General features: G+C 43.6%; 1 protein-coding gene across 3 annotated transcripts in view; it reads left to right on the top strand.

Annotated features, from left to right (window-relative positions):
• The window catches only part of LOC115092050 (intraflagellar transport protein 88 homolog), a 283,575-nt gene that overhangs the window by 38,914 nt on the left and 222,878 nt on the right, over positions 1-21,783 (top strand). For all 3 annotated transcript variants that reach the window (XM_029602517.1, XM_029602518.1, XM_029602519.1), the window contains exons 8-9: positions 6,575-6,665; positions 20,019-20,123. In XM_029602517.1, the coding sequence (XP_029458377.1) occupies positions 6,575-6,665; positions 20,019-20,123 (196 nt within the window). The remainder of the gene's footprint in view (positions 1-6,574; positions 6,666-20,018; positions 20,124-21,783) is intronic.

The following is a 21,783-nucleotide window of genomic DNA, read 5'->3' as shown; positions in this document are numbered from 1 at the left end:
CAGATTGATTTAGAGACAGTAGGGGCTGCAGTGGATCTTTTATTTACCTTGCAAGATTTTAGGCCCACCTCAATTATTCAAAAATCCACCCAGGATGCAAGCCATATTCTTGATTACATTTTTTATGGCTCAGATCTTCAGGAAGGGGAAGCCTCACAGTGAAGGTTCCAGGTGGGCAAGTCCAGTCCTTGGGAGCACAAACCTATCTGATTTTTAGGATAACCCTAATGAATATGCATGAAAGATTTGCATACAACTGAGTTCCTGTTCATACCCAGATCAGTCCAGACAAGTGGGTTTTGTATCCCTTCCAGCAGATGGAGGCAGAGAAAACTATTCAGGCACTGCTACATAACCGAGAGTGCCACCTGCAGTCCCTCAGTATCTCCCTGTCTCCAGCAGATGGTAGAAGTGCAAATCTGCAGTCTGAGAGAGAGTAGCAAAAAAAAATAAATTAAATGAAAAGAGACAAAAATAGATTTGAACTGCTCCCTGAGGTGTTGGGTATCTTTCTGGGCCACCCCTCAGGTGGAGCCTGGCGAGTGGGTGGTTGATGATCCCTGGCCTGACTCTGCCCACAACATCCAGAGGGACTGAAAGCCAGGGGTCCTGGCTTTCTCAATCCCACTGAGGCCTTCTCTTTGTTGCCGACAGTCAGGGGTAGGAAAGTATATAGTATTTACGGGGGTGGCTCATTATGGCGCTGTTCCTTTAGGAACAAAAAAAGGTCGGCGTCAGCATGGGAGAGCTTGTCGGGGCTACGGCTCGCATCGAATGAGGCTCAATGCAGCTGCGCTCTGTGGTGACCTTGCCTCAGTGGTTGAAGTTTTCTCTGGAGAAGCGGCAGAGGCTCGCAGAGTCACTCGCTCAGCAGGGTCAGTTGTGAACACCCCTGGGGAGGTTAAAAGCTTGGTGGTTCTTTCAGAGGCACATGGCAAGAAGCAAACAACTTCTGGGGAGCCCAGGGATTCCCCTTCTTTGTTTTCTCCCATGGTTCAGACATTGGGAGAGGATTTTGGTGGTGGAGGGGCGCTTGAGGGAGGACATGCCAGATAAGGAATCCGCAGACCTGAGGAATATTCATCGGACTTTATTCTCCTTTTTCACAAGGCCTATTTAGCCAAGAGGGGAGCGGGGGAAGCGGCTCTTGGCTGGGAAGCCAGGGTCCCCCTAAAAGGTCCAAGGTGGCCCCAGCTGGAGGGTTGGGGGGCCTACTTTGTTGCCTGGGGTTTGCCTGCTCCTCGGGAGAGGAGGAAAGTGGTGTCGGGGATTTGGAGGATTATGATAAACCGCAAGAGGTGGGGGATGATCTGGGGACAACTACGCTATGACGAGCCAGATGCTGTCCCAGGGGCTGGCAAGGATATGGTTGACCCGGGTGAGATTCCGGTTATGGAAGAGGATGACTCTAGTGTTGTCCAGTTGTTCTGGAAGGAAGAGTTGAGACCTCTTATTCCCCAGGTTCTGGAAGAGCTAGGGATCAAGGTTTCCCAGGAGACTATGATTGAGGGGTGAACCTTGTATTGGATAGATTCTGGGGACTGCTGAAAGCGTTTTCCATGCCAAGAAGGTGAAGAAACTGGTGAACGAAGAGTGGGATACTCTGGAGGTCAGTTTGAAGGTCAGCAGGACAATGGCAAAGTTGTACCCGCTGATGGAGGAGACCTTGGAGCTCTTGAGGCTTCCAAAGGTGGATGCCTCGGTCTCAGTGGTGACTAAGAAAACAACCAGCCTAGTAGTGGGATGTGCTGCATTGAAGGATGTTCAGGACCATAAGCTGGAAATTCAGTTGAAAAGGATGTTTGAGGTCTCTGTCTTGAGTTTCCAGGCAGCAATCTGTGGTAGCCTGATGCAGAAGGCCTGTTTGCGCTGGGTGCAAAAGGCACAGAAGGATTCCATCTCTGTGGACAATTCCCAGCAGGTAGTCCAGTTGGAAGTCGGGTAGCCTATGTGGCGGATGTGCTTTATGATTTAGTGTGGATGTCTGCCAGGAACATGGTCTCAGCAGTAGCAGTGCAGAGGCTCCTGTGGTTGCATATTTGGTCCAAGTCACAACTGTGTAATCTTCCCTTTAAGGGAAAACTGTTATTTGGAGAGGACCTGGAGCAGTTGATGAAGCATTTAGTGGAGTAAAAGGGGAATAAGTTGCTGGAGGACAAGAAGAGTGTCAAGAAGACTTTTCTGCCGCAATCCTGCTTCCGAGATATGAGGCAGTTTCGTGCTGGCAAGAGTGCTTCAGCCTTGGGAAGACAGCAGTCCTTTCAGGGTTCCCACAGGACTCCCACTGATATTTCCAGTCAGGGGACTGGAAAAGGAAAGGCCTCACAATGAAGTCAGGCTCGTCTACTCTGCCTTGGAAGCTGTAGGGGGAATATTGACCCATTTCTATGAGGTTTGGACCAAGATCACTTCGGACCAGTGGGTGCTACAGGTGGTAAGAGATTGTTACGCTTTAGAATTGTCTTGTCTTGTCTGATGAGAGGCTTTCATGATGTCCCATTGCATATCCCGAAGCAAGCATGAAGCGATTGGAAAGGGGGCACAGAAGGCATTCAATTTATTTTGTGGTTCCCAAGAAGGAGGGAACATTCCAGCCCATTCTGGACCTCCAGAAGGTCAACACGGTGCTGCAAGTACCATATTTTCGGTTGGAGACATTACGGGCGGTAATATCAGTGTTCCAGAGAGGAGAGTTTTTGGCATCTTTAGATCTGATGGAGGCCTATCTGCATATCCCCATACAGTCAGAACACCAGAACTTTCTTTGGTTAATAGTGTTAGGGCAGCATTTCTAGTTCTGGGCCCTTCCTTTTGGGTTAGCAACGGCACTGAGGACATTCACGAAGGTGTTGTTACTGGTGGCAGGGATTCTGGTCCACCCTCATCCGAGCAAAGTCTGAGTGGGAATGTGCTCAGGTGGTGTGCCGGGTTATGTAGATGTTTCGATCACTCGGCTGGGTGATAAATTTGTCAGAGTCATCTAGTGCCAACCACATCGGACTATCTGGGAGTGCATTTTGATACCCGGGTGGACAGGTGGTTCCTTACCCCGGAGAGAATGGTGAAATTGCAGGCTCAGGTCGTTTATTGCGCCGCCCAGGGCCTAGGATTATTTACAGGTTCTGGGTTCTATGGTGTCTACTCTAGATTTGGTTCCATGGGTGTTTGCCTATATGCATCCTCTCCAGAGGGCGTTGTTGACTTGTTGGGATCCTTGTCTGAGGCATTTGTGTCCTTTTACTGCTACAGGGGGAATCCAGATCCAGTTTCTTGTGGTGGCTGTCTCGCCACAATTTGGTGAAGGGGTGGATATGGAGACTCTGGAATGGGTGGTTGTGACCACGGATGCCAAAATCAGTGGTTGAGTGGGCAGTCTGTCAGGGGCAAATGGCCCAAGGTCAGTGGTCACCAACAGAAGCAACCTGGTCCAATCCTTTGGAAACGAGAGTGGTTCGCAAGGCGTTGCTGTGTTTTCTTCCACAGGTCTGGGGACGAGGGGTGAGAAATTTTTTTTTCAGACAGTGCAATGACTGTGGCGAATATCAATTGTCAGGCGGAACAAAGAGTTATGGGGTGGTTCTGGAGACCCAGGAGCTCTGTGTTTTGGACGGAGCAGTTTCTAGAGGGGATATCTGTATCGCATGTTGCCGGAGTGGACAATGTGCAAGTGGATTATCTCAGCGGGCAACAGTTGGACCCAGGGGAATGGAAGTTGTCAGTAGAGGTTTTCAACCTCATTCGAACCAGGTGGGTAACCGCCACTTCGATATGATGACATCATGAATCAAGGCCAAAGCGTCTCGGTTCTTCAGTTGCTGTCAGGAGGTCAGAGCCGAGGGAATACACACTATGGTTCTTCCTTAGCCAACAGGAATTATGCTGTTCGTTTTCCCACTATGACTTCTAGGAGGCTGCGCGATGCGATGCATAGAGAGGCATCCAGGAAGGGAAGTGCTGGTGGCATCATCCATGGTTTGCAGATCTGGTTTGACTCGTGATAGACAGGCCCGTCAGACTGGTTCATCTACCAGGTTTACTCCAGAAAGGCCAACATCCAGGGAGATGCAGAAGATTCAATAGGTCCCCATAGCTTCAAAATAGTTTAAAGAATTTTATTTTTATTTTTAAACGGCAACTCCATTGCTTGAAACAGCACAGATATTAAACAGGGTCCCCTGACATGGACCTGTGTTTCGCCAAACCCGGCTGCGTCGGGAGGGACAAACAATTTGATACGGGGTTCAACTTGTATCAAATTGTTTGTCCCTCCTGACGCAGCCGGGAGGGACAAACAATTTGATAGGGAGCTTCACTTGTTGGATGTTCGCCAGATTCTGTTACGATATTAGAAGGTCACTAATGGTTTTCAGTGGCTGGATCAGCTGTTTTGTTTTGTGACGCCAAGAAATGAAGTAAGGCGACTAAAGCCACAATTGCTTATTGGTTGAAGGAGACTATTTTTTCAGCCTATCTGTGTAAAGGCCAGCAGGTGTCAGAAGGGTTGCAGGCGTATACTAGGGTGCTGGTAGTCTCCCAGGAGATCTGTAGGGTGGCAACATGGTCTTCACTTCACACTCTCCCAGCATTACCGGTTGGATGTTTGGGCTGCAGACGAGGTGATGTTTGGCGAGTGTGTGTCGAGAGCAGGTCTGTCGGCTGCCCACCCAATGTAGGGGAGCTTGGATACATCCCACTTGTCTGGACTGATCTGGGTATGAACAGGAAAGGAAAATTGGTTCTTATATGCTAATTTTCATTTCTGGAATACCACAGATCAATCCAGAAGCCCATCCCTGTATTTTCGAAAGACCGTTATTACTGAGATTACTGTGTGTGTATATATATCCAGGTCTTATAGGACTGCAATGTGTTTCTGTTCCTTTGTTGGATGTGAAGTCTCCAGTTTAGGGGCCCCAATCTTATGTTCTCTATTCTCCCTGGGAAAAAAGGGAAAGTTAAATTTTGGGTTATGAGTACTTCACTCTGGATTTTGGCTTCGGTACAGGTCAATGCTGAGGGACTGCAGATGGTGCACTCTGTTATGCTGCGGTGCCTGAAAAGTTTTTATTCTCTGCCTCCATCTGCTGGTTGGGATGCAAAACCTACTTGTCTGGACTTATCTGTGGTATTCCAGAAACGAAAATTAGGTAAGATCCAATTTTCCTGCAGTGTGCTTGCAAATCTCATGCACAGTCATTAGGGATATCCTGAAATCCCAACCGGTTTGTAGTTCTCAAGGACCAGAGTTGTCCACCCTGTTCTAGGTAGATAATGATGGGCAGGAGATAAAAAATTCAGCATATTAAATATACTGTATCACCATTTCCTGGTCAAAACACTTTTTAATTCACTTTGAATTGGTTTAACCCGATAAGTTCTTAGCTGCTTTTAACCCAGCCCATAAACTGAGATCCAGATGCAACCTGGATATTAAGATTTTTGCTGCTCATTTAAATGATCTATCTAATAGTTTGGAGAATGTTTTTCTTTTGAAAACCAGGTGATTATCTGAAACTCAGGACTTAGTCAAGATTTAATAACTAGGCCGTTTAAAAATTGTGATTGTTAAAATTATGGCAATCTTCTCTTTGGTTTAGAAAGGTTAGTTTTGGGAGCTAAAATGTAAGATGTAACACCTAGAAGGAGCCTGGTGTAAGTCAAAGGATGATCTGGACAGATGATTTAAAAGCTTATCATCTACCGTGAATATCAAAAAGGGCTTCTTTGCATTGAAGGTTCACCAGTCTTTGAATAGCATGAAACTATTTAAGATTGTCAAAGTTTTAATGCAACCTTCCACCATTACTGAGGCAGGAATAGATTACTTCTTCTTTGATAAGATTTTGACTATTCTTAGATTTAAGTAACTTTGAGATAATTATTTAAATATTGTTAATTTTGAGTTTCACATACGAAATAGATTGTCAAAGTTCAAATACATTCACATTGAGGAGGTGAAAACCATTTTTCAAATGTTGGATTCATCTGCCTTTGTCTGCTTATTGCCCATCAAATTTGATCAAATCAGCAAAAAGTGTTTTGCTATTTGTAAGACTTTGTAGGTAAATTTGTAATCCACCAAGATCCTAGATCAGCGGAATATAAATTGGTTAAAATAAATAATCAGGCCAGTGCCTTATCAGACAGGGCAACCTAGAGCATGTTTAGTCAAGGTTTGAAATTATTTACTGGTGCTCAATTCCAGACCATTCTGTTGCGTTTAGTCCCTGATATTTATAGTGACTACTCTAATCTAATCTAGTCTTTTGACATCGTTTCTTGTATGAGCATGAGCACAACAACCAGTAAAAAAACAGAATCCTGGGAAAATTACAGAATCTCCTGTAGCTACTGTCAGAATAAGAAACTGAACTGGGTCATGGTTATGTTAGCTGTGGGTGAGCATGAGAAGCACATCTGTGTGTGTCTCTGTCATGCATTGTGGTAGAGATGAGATACATTGCTGATTATACTGTGTGTCAGTACCAAAACTGTGAAGATTGTAAAACATATTAAGAACATGTGACTTGAAAGCATGATATAAAATTACCATAGAATTTGTACTTTATTTTAGCCCAGAAGAAAAAATCAGGCAGTTAGAAAAAAAAGTGAATGAGTTGGTTGAAGAAAGCTGTATTGCCAACAGCCGTGGAGACTTAAAGCTGGTATGTAGATTGGATTTGTGTTTTCTGGAGATACAAGTAAGTGCTATGAACAGTGTTTCACAAGATGATAAACTGGAACAGAAACAGACAGGAAAACTATGCTTGCTACCTTAGCACCGTTGCAAGCCAGCTTAATTTGTTATTCAGAGTGATGGTAGGGGTTTTGACAGCATGATTTCATGAAAAATCTCTGCATAATCCTTTTGAATTCAATAACTTATTAAAAATATTTGACATCTAGATACTTCAAGATTATAGTTAATGTATGAGAGACAAGCCTTTTTTTGTGTTACAGAATTTCTAGAACATTCCTGATGTAAGCATGAATGGATAGACTTGGAAAACATTTCTTCACAGAATAAATGAAGGATGCATGGGGCAAACTTTTAATGATGGTGATGTGGGTAAAATCCAGTATTCCTGCTAGACCAATCATTACAAATGGGATTATGCTTCCATGACTGACAGAGACAGAGGACATACCTCTATGAAATCCCTAGGATTCAATCAAATCATAAACATGCCTACACATAAAGCTGGTCACTCACTCGACCTCATATTTATCAACAAACACATTACAACTGATTCACTATCATGCACACCGATCCCCTGGTCTGACCACTATATCATAAGAACATCCAACACTCTACAAGGACCCCCTCCCCCCCAATCAGCTCCACCACTATACAATACCGAAAAACTTGACAAATCCTCTCTGCAAAGCTATAGTGATAAGATAAACAATGCCAAAAAGAATTACTATGCTGGCAAGATCCACCAGTTTCAATTCAATCCAAGAGTTCTATTTGAATATGTCACTTCACTTACCAACCTCACTCCAGATATTATCCCAGAAGAAGAAGCCAAAATCAAATGCGAACAACTGGCCTCTTTCTTTCATGACAAAATTATGACACGCTTTCCCTGCAGCCCTCACACGCCCCAATTCAATGACCATTGTCACACAAAAGACTCTACCCCAAAGCTCACAGTGTTTGAACACACCACAACAACTGAAATTGAATCCCTACTCAAAAAAGCCAGACCCTCCTCCCACCCCTCTGATACTATCCCCACAAAACTCCTCCTCACTGTCCCTGATCTAATAGCCAGTCCTATCTCTAACATTATCAATGCATCCATTGATTCTGGACATGTGCCCAATTCTCTGAAACATGCTATCCTTAAACCCACTCTAAAAAAAACCCAAGCTTGACCCGTTAGACCTCGCCATTTACCGCCCAATCTCTAATCTCCCATTTACTGTTAAAATCCTAGAAAAAACCATTAACCGCCAACTTAGTGACTACTTAGATGAACACCAGATCCTCTCTCCTTCACAATATGGATTTCGCAAATTACATAGCACTGAAACCCTTCTCCTATCACTGTCTGATTACCTTATCAAAAGCCTAGATAAAGGTCAACCTCATCTTCTAGTGATCCTGGATATTTCTGCGGCATTTGATACCGTTAGCCACCAAATACTCCTCCAACGCCTCCATGAGATCGGAATAGCTGGTACTGCCCATAATTGGTTTATATCCTACCTGTCCAACCGAAACTATAAAGTCAAAATTGGCAACCACCTATCCAAGGAAATCCCCCTGATGCAAGGAGTCCCTCAAGGCTCCTCACTTTCATCTACTCTTTTTAACATTTATCTTTTACCGCTCTGCCATCTCCTCACCAACCTTAAGCTTCCACACTTTTTGTACGCTGATGATGTACAAATCCTCATTCCGATAACTGAATCCATACCTAAAGCCCTTGAAATTTGGGATACCACTCTCGCTTCAATCAACAACCTCTTAAAATCCTTACAACCTGCCCTTAACTCCACAAAAACGGAACTCATGATCATATCTTCTCCTACACACCTACATTCCTCCCCTACTACACCCATAACATCTACTCACATACAATTCTCCCACCAAGTCCGAGACCTAGGAGTCATTCTTGACGACCAAATGACCCTCAAAAAATTTATTAATGCAATTCTTAAAGAGTGTTTTTTCAAAATACATATACTCAAAAAATTGAAACCCTTGCTTCACTCATCTGACTTCCGGACAGTTCTACAAGCTATGATATTTTCCAAATCAGACTATTGTAATTCACTTCTCTTAGGCCTACCCAAAAATGCCATCCGCCCCCTACAAATCCTGCAAAATACTGCAGCCCGTATCCTTACTAACACAAAGGAACACATTACCCCAGTTTTGAAAGGGCTACACTGGCTCCCTATTCAATCTCGCATACATTACAAGACACTATCACTCATCCATAAAGCCCTCCACAATCCTGAAATGAAATGGTTTAACAACTCACTACAACTTCAAACATCTAATAAACCAACCAGAAATCCATACCTCGCCATCTTACAGACCCTCTCGCCCAAACTATATAACCATGCATCCATCAAAGCACGAGCGTTTTCCTTTGCTGGCCCCTTGTTATGGAACACTATGCCCACTGAACTACGCCTCGAGTTGTCTCCCAAGATATTCAAGCAAAAACTCAAGACATGGTTATTCACTCATGCTTATACATGATATATATATGTGTTTCTACTCCCTATATATGCCCTTCTTTTATCCACCCAATACATCTTCGTTATGCACTAATTATGTTTTGCTCCTTATAACTGCTTAATACATTCAATACTCTCTATTTAACCGCTCCTACATGGACTTGCCATCTCTCCCCCTATTTACCATCTCTAACTTATAAATCCATTCTTTCTTTTATCCTTCCCGAACGTCATACCTAGTGTTCCTAGGCTCCCTATATTATTCTTTAAACTATGTTTAATTCAGTTCAGTTAAGTTGCATTTAGTTGATATGTTTCGATTTAATTATTTTTACTTGTTTCATGTTTAAGAATTCATATATTAACCTATGTTAAATGTATAACGCTCTGGCGTATGCTCCTGTTCTCTGTACACCGACGCGATATCTAAAAAACTTTAAATAAATAAATTCATGACCTTACTCTAGCCTATAAGAGAGGTGTGGTCCTGGCCAATACCAGTAGTCTCTGTCTCTGGCAACTGTTGTCAAGTGAAAAGGACCTAGCTCCCAGAGTCAAATTGTGGCCCCCCTTCTGGTTGAGTCCTTGTTGCTCCTGAGCCTCAACCTCTAGGAGATGATTTTTTTTCCCCCAGTGGGAGCATTCTCCCAAGTCCTACCCTGGTTGAGCCTTGGAAGGCTAAACCAATAACCTTAGGGTGCCTGTAGAGTCTCCCTTCCTCTCTCTCTCTCTCAGGATCTGGAGGTGGTAAGTAGCAGTTGTAACATGTGCATCAGTGAGGAGGAAAAAGACAAAGTCTGGGCTATCTGGTGGTGTCCATTTAGCTGTGGGAAAGCAGCAGCTGAACATACTTAGGCACTGAGGGGGAGAGGGAGCTTAACTCCCTGTGGTTGTGCTATTTGGTTGTTTCTGGGGGTATTGCAGACATGGATGTGTAATTCTGTAATATATATGTATATACAATTCCTATAGTCCCACTATGGAATTTACCAGGTTTAGGTTATGCAAAGGTAGAATTGTAAAGACCTGCAGTTCGTTGGGTAACCCAGTGGCAATAATGCACCATAGAGTTGCTACAGGAGTACACAATATTTAAACTGCTTGTATCTCCAGACACCAAACTGTTTGTCAATACACATGTGGAATTTTTAATTTTTCAGAGCAAAACAGGCTAAGAGGCACAATTACCTGTAATTTATTTTGTAACAATACAGCTCTATGTCCTACAGGCTGCAGAATTGAGCCATCACACAGGAGGATCAAACGATTTGCCTCTTGCTGCTTGAATCTTACCTTAACAAGAAGTCCTTGATGCAGCTGCTGTGGCTTAGTTGGCAAATAGGAGACCCTGAGTTTATATTCCAGCAGTTCCTACCTTTACGTGGTTCACCAAGCTACACACAAAAAAGAAATCTCTATTTTGATACATGAGCTAACAGCGAAGTATTCTGTTACAAATCTCTTAAAGTGTTCAGAACTAACCTGAACTTAGACACTGACTAAAAAAAGGAGGGTGGGGAAGAGCAGCTTGCCTCAGTAATTGCCTAGCTGTGCAGGTGGAGTTAGAGAAGCTGGCTGCTCTAGGAAATGCTTTAAACAAACCACCTCTGTGTCATCCTGCAAATCACAGTCCTAGCAGCCCTTAAAGAGAGAGTATGCAATTTTCAGCCCTGCAGTGTTGCAGGGACAGTTTACATTTTACTAAAGGGGAGATTGCACATGGATTCTGAGACTACTCTGACTGGGGAGCCAAGCTGTGGTTATAACTATTCACAAAAGCCTGCAACACATCTTCATATCAAAGTGTTGTGTGATGTAAAATATTGCCACATTTTGGATTTTAAGTTCCTGTTAAATCTTTCCACAACTGCTGCAAGGTAGACTCCGAGGGCTGTTAACTTTTCCCTTTTCAAGGGCTCAGTTATGCATATTCAGCTCATGCATAGTCAGGTGAATGCATAATTAAGGCATTTAATTAGCAGATTCCCACTCTTTTCTCTCAGTCCTTGGTTTGCTCTCAAGTTCAACAAGCAGTGGGTTCTGACGAATAACAGTTTCACAGGTCTGACAGAGCTCTGATAAACTCTGATCCCGGATAGATATTAGGACCATAAAAACAGGCCCCAATATTATTGCAGTACCGATTCCTACACAGCACCATTTGTGCTGATGTTTCTTTTGGTCCCACTTTGGTGCCATCTCAGCTAGCAAGGCTAATAAATTCTTCAGCTTGTAACATACACAGCAATGAGAATGGTTTCTCATGTCTGCATTTAGCTTTACATAGCATTTTTACTGACGTCAGAGGGTCTATTTTAGTTGCTTGTCCCTATTAGCAAGAATTGGGATATTTCCTACATTTCCCCCCTTTTTAAAAGGCGGGGGGGGGGGGGAGAGGGGCTGTCAAGGGCACACCCCACTGTTTAAACCTATCAGCTAACTGCACAAGTCTTGGCTAGATGACATGAGCCAACAAGCTAAAACCCTGATGATAATAAATGGAATAACAATAATGAGCTAATAATACTGATTAATAATAATGAAATGATAATAAGCATAATAATGAAAATTGTAACAATAATAATACAATAATAAAAGAAAAAAGGATAGTAATAACAAAGAGGAAGGAAAGGCAGAAATGAAAAACATAGGTCACACCATGTGTGTGAGAATGTGAGATAGTGAGGGGACCTTAGATTGGGGTATTTGTGTGCAAATAATATACTCAATTCTAATCTAAGTGTGATGCAAGAATCTCATGATTGTGTATGGCTCATTCCTGAATAACCCACATGGTACGCCCAAGTGCCAAGCTAACTACATTTCCAGGGATTCAGGTGGGAAGATGTCCCGCAAACGTCTCACCTCAATGAGGGAATCTTCTGTTGGGACCCTGACTAGCATTATAACCTTCCTAAAGAGAAAACATGTGAACCCCAGCAGGGCAACTGTAAGGGCCGCTAGGATACATAGGGCATAAGACAGAACAGAGTACATTTGCAAAATATCCTCATCCCAGGAATCATACTGGTAGTCTGCAATTTCTGCAGAGGCCTGGTCCACAGACAGCTCAACAGTGTGAGATTTTTTTTTTTTTTAGTCTAAAGATATATATACCAGGTTTTCATCAGAGTTTATATTATGTCCCCAAAACACATGTTGTCTAGCCTATAGGTGGCCATGGTGGGAAGCCATGCAATGGGTCAGATCTTAGCCACAAAAAACCGAGTGCATCTATGCCTCTGGACCCTGGCTGTGCCCTGCGAATGCAAAACATTTCTGCTTTGGGCTGTATGTGGGGGATCCCACTGTCTTACTATAATCTGAAATGCTCTTGGAGAAGAGACGGCTGAGGGGAGATATGATAGAGGTCTTTAAGATCATGAGAGGTCTTGAACGAGTAGATGTGAATCGGTTATTTACACTTTCAAATAATAGAAGGACTAGGGAGCATTCCATGAAGTTAGGAAGTAGCACATTTAAGACTAATCGGAGAAAATTATTTTTCACTCACCGCACAATAAAGCTCTGGAATTTGTTGCCAGAGGATGTGATTAGTGCAGTTAGTGTAGCTGGGTTCAAAAAAGGTTTGTATAAGTTCTTGGAGGAGAAGACCATTAACAGCTATTAATCAAGTTTACTTAGGAAATAGCCACTGCTATTAATTGCATCAGTAGCATGGGATCTTCTTAGTGGCCTGGTTTGGCCTCTGTTGGAAACAGGATGCTGGGCTTGATGGACCCTTGGTCTGACCCAGCATGGCAATTTCTTATTTTCTTATGGACCTCGTGTCCATTCATCTTAGTCTGGCCTGTTCCTGCTGAGGCCATCAGCTTGCAGGTTTTTCTTCCCTGTTATATGGGATGCTGGAAGGAGATATATTTCTGCCCACTCAAGCGGCCAGGCTGCTTCCTCCCTAGCGTAGGGCTGCTAGTGCTCCCCCTTGCTTATTGATGTATGCCACTGCTGTGGCATTGTCTGCAAGAATCATGACTGCTTCCCCCTCACTAACGGGAGGGAGCACATCTGAGCTAGCCTAATGACTCTCGTCTCTAGCTGTTTACCAAATAGGTGTTTTCTCTCCTGGCCAATGACTTTAGGCCACCTGGCCCTGGTAAAGTGCATCCTACCTCTTCTGCTGGCATCTGTTGCTGTACCCACCTGAAAGGATTCTAGGGTCATTCTTCTCTGGAGGTTTGGGGATTGAGCCCACCAAATTAGGTTATTTCTTACTCTTTTGGGACCCGCCTTTGAGCGGGTTGGACCACATAGCCTTGGCAAATAAAGGCTTGCAGAACCATTGCTTTTGTCATAAAAGCATTTTAAGGGTTGCCTCCAATTTCCTGTCTTGGAGGTCCTTCACTGCTGAACCCCCTTATACCAGAAGGGAAAACTTGAGCATAACTGCTGAGACTAAGCCTCCGCTCAGAAATTTTTGAGGCGGCTATTCCTCTCCTCCTGCTTAACATTCTTCCCTCTCTTTTTTTTTCCCTTTCAGGGTATACAATTCAGTAAGGACATAACCCTAAGGGTGCTATACACGGGGAATATCCTTTGTGGCTTCCTAGTTCCCTGGAGGAAGGGATCCCCTTCCACTGGGGTTTTTTTTGGGTTATTTTGGGGGAGAAAGTGATGTCCCTAAAGCAGTAACCACACTGGGGTTGCTGGCTCCTCTTTTCAGGATAGGCATATTATGGTGGATCCATCATCATCCGATGCCTACTCCTCCTCTTCCTCCAGGGAGCTCTGGGGCAACATTTCTTCTAATTTTTAAAGACTATATGCACACACATTTTCTTTTACACAACAGTTTATAAGCTGAGATCACATTTGTGCACTACAGGCCAGTATAAGGCAAATAATATCAGGATTTCTTGTGCACATTATTCTTGTGCACCGGGTTCATGACTTGTGTGCATGTGCCCCCCCGCGTGCAGCTTTAGAGGGAACAATGCTCTGGGGTGATTCTCTCCCTGATCATTACATTTCCCTGGAGGCCTGGGCAGTCCTGTGCCATTTTAAGGGCACCAGATTGGCTAAAATTTGCCACCCTCCAGCTCTGCTGAATCTCATTCAGCTGACCTCTGCTACCCCTTAACAATCCCTTGCAGGCAGTGGAGGGAAGAAAGTATCAAAGTGTCTAAGGATGGTAGGCATCCTATATCCCATCCCTCGGCCTAGGAGCTTGAGTGTCCCCTTAAAGGAGGCTCTCAATTTTTCCTCTGCCCTCTGGCTGTTGTTCCTAGGAGGCCAGGGTTATACCAGAGACACAAGACTTGGATAGGTCCCTGCAAGGGTAGGTAAGCTCTATGCATCAACATATAAACTGTGGTACACAGGATCCCTGCCAAAGAGCTGTATAGCCCTCCTTAGGCCTTGATGGGTAGCTTCCTTGGATCTCCTGGAGGCATGCCTACAAGAGGAGGAAGGGGTCCTTCCCACAATGGTCGTGGGTTGTTCTAATCCTGTGGATACTGTAATGGGGATTGAAAGGTGAGCTAAGGATAACAGCCATCGCTTCCATTCCAGGCCCCGCCCGCACCCACCCATAAGTCTGCCCACGTCCCTCCCACCTCATAGAAGTGAATGGATGTAGCCTTCCCTACGCCCCTCCCACCCCATCAAAGTAAATGGAGTGGCACCTCCTATGCTCCACCCCACCCCCAAACAACTCCCTGTATGATGTCATCAGAAAAGACCCTTGACCGCCTTTTGATGACATCACCGGAAGTCCAATCTACCCCCACACTCCCAAAAATACACCCCCCCCCCCCCCAGAACGTCATCAGAGATGGCTCTGTTATAACTATTCAGAAAAGCCTGCAGCACAACTTCATATGAAAAAATGTTGTGCTGCCACATTTTGGATTTTAAGGTCCCGTTAAACCTTTTCACAACCGCTGCCTTAACACAATTGTTGGTCAGAAAATTGTGTTTTAACACCTCTGAGTTTTAACAAATTCTTCATAGAACTATTTAAAAACTCTTTACCCTTGTCTGTTTGGTTTTTTTGGGAACAGGGCCACTGTTAAATATATATTTCAAATGCCTTGGCCACTTCATGGCCTGTATGAGCGGGATTACATTCATTTCTATGGGGTAGGAGGGGCGAAGGCAGATTTATGGCTGGGTATGGGCGGGCCTGGAATGGAAGTGATAGCTGATGTTATCCTTAACTAACCCATCAATCAGTTTTACAGGTAGTGTGTTAGATGTCGCGGGTGGCCTCGATCGGCCCCTCCTACCTCCTCCCCGGGCGATGGCAGTCGCGCATCGGCAGGGAGTCACTCCCCGCCACAAGCCTTGGACCTCCTCCATGTCCGCGGGTCCCGCCGTGGGATCGGGGCCGCACTCCGCGGTGGCCAGGACGACTCCCGGCCCTCTTCTTCGCAGTACCAGGCTGCAAGTTCCCGTTCCAGCAGTCCACGGCGGGCAGGGCTCTCCTCAGACGTATGACCACGCCTCCAGAGCGGCCCTTAAAGGGCCAGCTCACCTTGCTGCAGCCCAGCCTCTTGGATGACGTCAGGAGCCAGGTACTATTTATGGGAGCCACCTCTTCCTGTTCCTCGACTTGGCAACGAGTCTGCTTCGCTTCGGTGAGGTCTTCTGTGTCTTGTTGGTATCGTGGTTCCTGTTCCTGCCTTCCGAGTCCTCTTTCTGCCTTCCGAGCCCTGGCTCCTGCTCCCATCCTCCAGTTCCTTTGGACGGATCTTCTGGCTTCTGACCTCGGACCGGCTTCGGTGACTCCTCTGGCTTCTGACTCTGGACTGGCTATTGGCGACTCTCTGGCTTCTGACTCTGAACTGGATATCAGCGACTCCCCGGCTTCCGACCTTGGACTGATTTCCAGTGATCCCATCGCCTCCACAAGGGTCCACCTAAGACCAGCCAGCCCCATGCATCCAAAGGCTCAACCCGCGGTTAATGGGGTTGGTATTGGTGAAGCTCCAGCTGGCCCTTGCATCAGTTCAGCCTCACCTCCCAACGGTGGGGACCTGAGGGGGTTCGCCCTCTCAGGTAGCGCCAACTCCCCCTCAGGCAAAGGATCCACATTCTCCTCCGTCAACACTACATAATGTACCCATTATACGACTACAATCACATTCGGCTGTGGTGCAGTTTCTTAAAGGGGTGAAGCATTTATGGCCTTCAGGGAGGCAGGTGTTTCCCTCATGGAACCTGTATTTAATTTTGCGGGCTCTCTGTGGTCCTCCTTTTAAGCCATTAAAGAAAGTGTCACTGAAGGACCTTACGCTGAAGGTCGTCTTCCTAAGGCGATTTGTTCAGTAACGTGCATTTCAGAACTTCAGGCATTGTCTTGTATAGACCGTTTCTGCAGATCTCAGAAGGTGGGCCATCTTTACGCACGATGCCTTCTTTTTTACGAAAAGCGGTATTTTCTTTTCACTTAAGTCAGATGGTGAAGCTACTTTTCGGGGTCTGGACACTTCTTCCCTGCATGCTTGGGAGCTTCATCTGTTGGATGTATGTCTGGTTCTGCTATGATATTTAAAGGCACCAGCAGTTTTTGGAGGGCCAATCATTATTCATTCTGTTCAGTGGTGCGAGTAAAGGGACAAGACGTCTAAGGCCACAAATGCATGATGGCTAAATGAGGCCATTATCTCTTCTTATGTTTGTAAGCCCATTCTACTAGGGCACAAGCTGCGTCTTGGACAGAATGTCAATTGATTTCTCCACATGAGATCTGTCGAGCAGCAACTTGATCGTCTCTGCACATTTTCACAAAATATTACCGGCTGGATATCCGGGCGTCCGAGTTGGTTAGCTTTGGAGACAGTGTTCTGTGAGCAGGTGTTTCAGGTTCCCACCCAATTTAGGGGAGCTTTGATACATACCAAGTATCTGGAATGATCTGTGGAATGAATAGGAAAGGAAATTGGTTCTTACCTTGCTAATTTTTATTCCTGGAGTCTCACAGATCAATTCAGAGCCATGTCCTTTTTCTGAAAAGACTGCTCTATTCTGAGTGTATATATGAAGAGGTTCAGTTTTGTTGACGTTCGTTGTTTGGAATTTCCAAACTCCTTTACAGTCTCACAATTCTGAGTCCCCAACCTACCCCCCCCCCCCTGCTCAATTGAAAGAAGAGGAAAGTTGTTGATTGGGTTAACTGTATCTTAGCTTCGGTACAGAGCAACACTGAGATACTGCAGGTGACACAGTCTCAGTAAAGCTTTTCTTCTCTGTCTCCATATGCTGGTAGGGGAGAAAAACCCCATGCATCTGGACTGATCTATGGGACTATAGAAAAGACCCCCCCCCCCCCCCCCCCCGATCACCCCAACTGTCCTGTATACAAAATACCTAACGACCAATCCAGAACAGTATACAGTAATCAATGCTAATATGCCAATTCTTTAATAAACTCTTCTACAGTGCAAACACTTTATATAGTAAACAAATTTAAATTTTACTTTTCTAACAAAATATAATGTTATAGTGTTACACAGCTCCTAATTCTTGTAATATCCTCACTCATCCATACTCGCCAAACATCATTCTCTCACCACAAACAACTCACAAACATCCACAAAATCCCTCATTAAAAAGTATGTGCAAACATGCTAAATCCGAAGAAATCATAGACCACTTTTGGGAGAAGAGGACGAAGAAACTCCACAAAAAACACTTAACTTATATTGGTGTCCACAAAAGTCCAAAATATCAACGAAAGGCCAATGTTCGATGTTCAGAGCACTTAACTTATGTTAGGGTCCACAGAATTTCCAACGTCACCTGACCCATGAGAGCAAATGTTCGATGTTCAAAATCCAATATCCAATGTCCAATGATGAACTCCAAAGTTTTTTTTATGCACATAATTCATGCTGAGAGGGCACTGTCATTAAAGTATCTTGATCACAGCTAATGCTGTACGTGCCCGCTGATGAAGGGATCTGGGAACCTCCTTGCTCCTGTTTTTCAAAGACCACCAGACATTGCAGCATTTCAGCACCACCGTGCCTACATCAGGGGAGTCGGATTTAAGCCTAAAAGATATATATTGCAAACCCACATCGAGAACTCTTAAAATATTACCCCAATCATCAAACTTTTCACAAAACCTTCATCTAATGTTATACGCTCCATTTCTTCTCTTCTCCCAGTTCTATTACCTTGTTATTTGTGACTGCTTCCTTCCACACCAATAGGTTATTCAATTGTTCATTGTACACCCCTGTTATATGTAAACCGGCATGATGTGTTTGTAACATGAATGCCGGTATATAAAAATTTTAAATAAATAAATAAATAAAACACACCACTTGCCTTTATAACAGGATGCTCACAATATATTCAACATGGCAACTGCACACCATAAAACACCCATCCACGTCCTTCACTTTTTAAGACTCATTTTAACCAATAGTAAGGCACATAATATCTCTGTGTGAGGTAACTCTGCCCCTTCTGATTTAAATATAGACATGAAAGGAAATGGGCTCCCACCCTGTCATAGTTTTTGGTAACAAACTGAATGGACCAAATGGAGAACAGAGCCGGCTCTCGCTGTCTATACCTGTTAGTAATGGATAGACATGAAGGTAAGCAGTGTAATAACACAATGCCAGGCCAACCCTAAAGGAAACACAAAAAAAAAAAATCAGAAGAAAGCATTCCACTCTAATTCCTTATTGAGTCCCTCCGGATCCTGGGCACAATCAGCGTTATCCATGATCAAGATACTTTAATGACGGTGCCCTTTCTTAGCACGAATTAAGTGCATAATGTAAAAAACTTTGGTGTTCATCATTGAAGTTCTCTCTGGAATATTGAATTTGAACATCGAACATTTGCTCTCATGGGTCGGGTGACGTTGGAATTTTTGTAGACCCTAACATAAGTTAAGTGCTCTGACCATTGAACATTGGCCTTTCACTGATATTTGGGACTTTTGTGGACACCAGTATAAGTTAAGTGTTTTTCGTGGAGTTTCTTTGTCCTCTTCTCCCAGGAGTTGGCTATGATTTCTTCAGATTTAGCGTATTTGAACATATTTTTTAATGAGAGATTTTGTGGATGTCTGTGAGTTGTTTGTGGTGAGTGAATGATGTTTGGCGAGTGTGGATGAGTGAGGATATTACAAGAATTAGGTGCTGTGTAACACTATAATATTACATTTTGTTAGAAAAGTAAAATTTATATTTGTTTACTATATAAAGTGTTTGCACTGTAGAAGAGTTTATTAAATAATTGGCATATTAGCATTATTGATTGATCTGGATTGGTCGTTAGCTGATCTATGGGACTCCAGGAACAAAAATTAGCAGGTAAGAACCAATTTTCCTTTACACATTCTCCTCTCTGATTGTATTGACATATTGCCATTAGCCCTCAAGAGTCCTAGCTAGTTAAAAGTAAATGAGCTTTCTTCAGGCAGCTGCTTGGTATTGCCCATGGCTTCTTTTTATTGCTCCATGTATTCCCCAGCAGTGAAACTTGTTGTTCCCTGTACGTTCCCGGATCGTTGAGCCTTCTGTCCAGCAGATGGAGACAGACCAAAACTGTAAGGGTATCCCATATCAGGACAAAGCCTACCCTGCATCCCTTCAGTATTCATCTGTCTCCAGCAGATGCAAAATATTGCTTGCACTGCATGTTCAGCTGTTTCAACTTAAATTGGTTTCATGTCAAGTCTGGTTCATGTGACTGCTGCCCTACTATTTTGCTATACATTGAGATATATGCACATAACACTGGGTTTTCTTGCATTGTTAGCTGTCACAGAGGGTCATTAGATTTTTCTAGGCAATCCTAAGAATTTAACTTAAACCTATTTTCTAATGTGGTTATAGGCTTTAGAAAAGGCAAAAGAAGCTGGAAGGACTGAAAGAGTTCTGGTTAGACAACGTGAGCAAATGACATCTCCCGAAAATATCAACTTAGACCTAACATACTCAGTAAGTGCTGTCACGCTTCCAGTTTGGAGGAAAAATGTTCTCATTGTAAGTGCTATATTTAATTTCCAGTAAAATATTTTTCTTGATAGTAAAGTATTGTAATGCACTATAGCAACCTTTTAAATGGAGTATAGTTTATTTTTCAAAAGTTTATCTTCCGTAAGAACCCAGTAGTAATAAAATAATTAAGACTTCCTGCTGAAGACAGATACAATTTTTGTTGAGAGATCTGTTTACAAAATACAAAGTTCTTATTTCCATTGTATTTTAAATTATTCTGATAGGCTGGAGGAGAGAGGGATAGAAGATTTGAGGGAGGAAAGTCAGACTTCAGGAGAAGGAATTTGAGACTGAAGAGATCAGGAAGTAAATGGAGAATAGGAAAGAGCTGAGGAGGAGAAATTGTCAGAAGTAGAGGAAGGAAAGAAATAAAAAAGATAAAGCTGACCTAACCCTTCCCTTCTGAGCAGTAGACTTGTCCTCTCGCACAGAGAACAGACTCCAAGCTGGATTCTGACAATAATCTTTATCAGTATCTTTATTGTTAAGCAATAATAAACAAAACAGCTGGTTTGAGCACTTCAACAAAAACAATCATAATATACAATTTGTATTCTCGAGGCTTCAGTCTCTCTCTCTCTGGGCCTCCTTTATCCCTGTAGTCCAGGTCTCTTATCCCCGCCTGCAGGACTCCATCCTATCCCAGAATCCCTCATGGGCTTGAGAGTTAAGGAGGACCAGTACAGATAGCTATACCTGGTTCTTTAAGGTATTCTGAGGGAGTTCCTTACATGCCTTCTCATACCTTCAAAAAAATGTAGGAAATTTGTGAGGCAAGACTTCCCCTGGGTAAATCCATGCTGGCTGTGTCCCATTAAACTATGTCTATCTATATGTTCTGTGATTTTGTTTTTTAGAATAGTTTCCATGATTTTTCCCAGCACTGACATCAAGCTCCCTGGACTATAGTTTCCAGGATCACCCCTGGAGCCCTATTTAAACATCAAGGTTACATTGGCCATCTTCCAGTCTTCAAGCACAATGGATGATTTAATGATAGGTAACAAATTACTAGAAATAGATATGAAATTTCATTTTTTAGTTCTTTCATAACCCTGGGGTTTATGTCATCTGGTCTGGGCGATTTGCTACTCCTCAGTTTGTCAATCTAGTCTACTATATCTTCCAAGTTCACCGTGATATGGTTCAGTTCATCTGAATCATCACCATTGAAATCTGTTTCCGTATCGTGTACCTCCCCAACATCTTCATTAGTAAACACAAAAGGAAAGAATTCACTTAGTCTTTCTGCGATGGCCTTATTTTCCCTAAGTGCTCCTTTAACCCCATGATCATCTAACATTCCAATCAACTTCCTCACAGGCTTCCTGCTGCGGATGCATTTTAAAACATTTTTATTGTAAGTTTTTTCCCCTACAGCCAACTTCTTTTCAAGTTATCTCTTAGCCTGTCTTTGGGTTTTACATTTAACTTGCCAATGCTTATGGCTTTTTCCTTTTTCTTTAGATGGATCTTGAAAGAAGGTTTTTTGACTAAAATAGCCTCTCTCACCTCACCTTTTAAGCAAGCCAGCAAATGTTTGGCCTTCCTTCCAAATTTTTTAATGCATGGAATACATCTGCTCTTCGCTTTTAAGATG

The sequence above is a fragment of the Rhinatrema bivittatum genome, chromosome 5 (assembly GCF_901001135.1).
Source record: "Rhinatrema bivittatum chromosome 5, aRhiBiv1.1, whole genome shotgun sequence".
In the NCBI taxonomy this organism is placed as follows: Eukaryota; Metazoa; Chordata; class Amphibia; order Gymnophiona; family Rhinatrematidae; genus Rhinatrema; species Rhinatrema bivittatum.
This window is presented reverse-complemented; position numbering and strand designations above follow the sequence as displayed.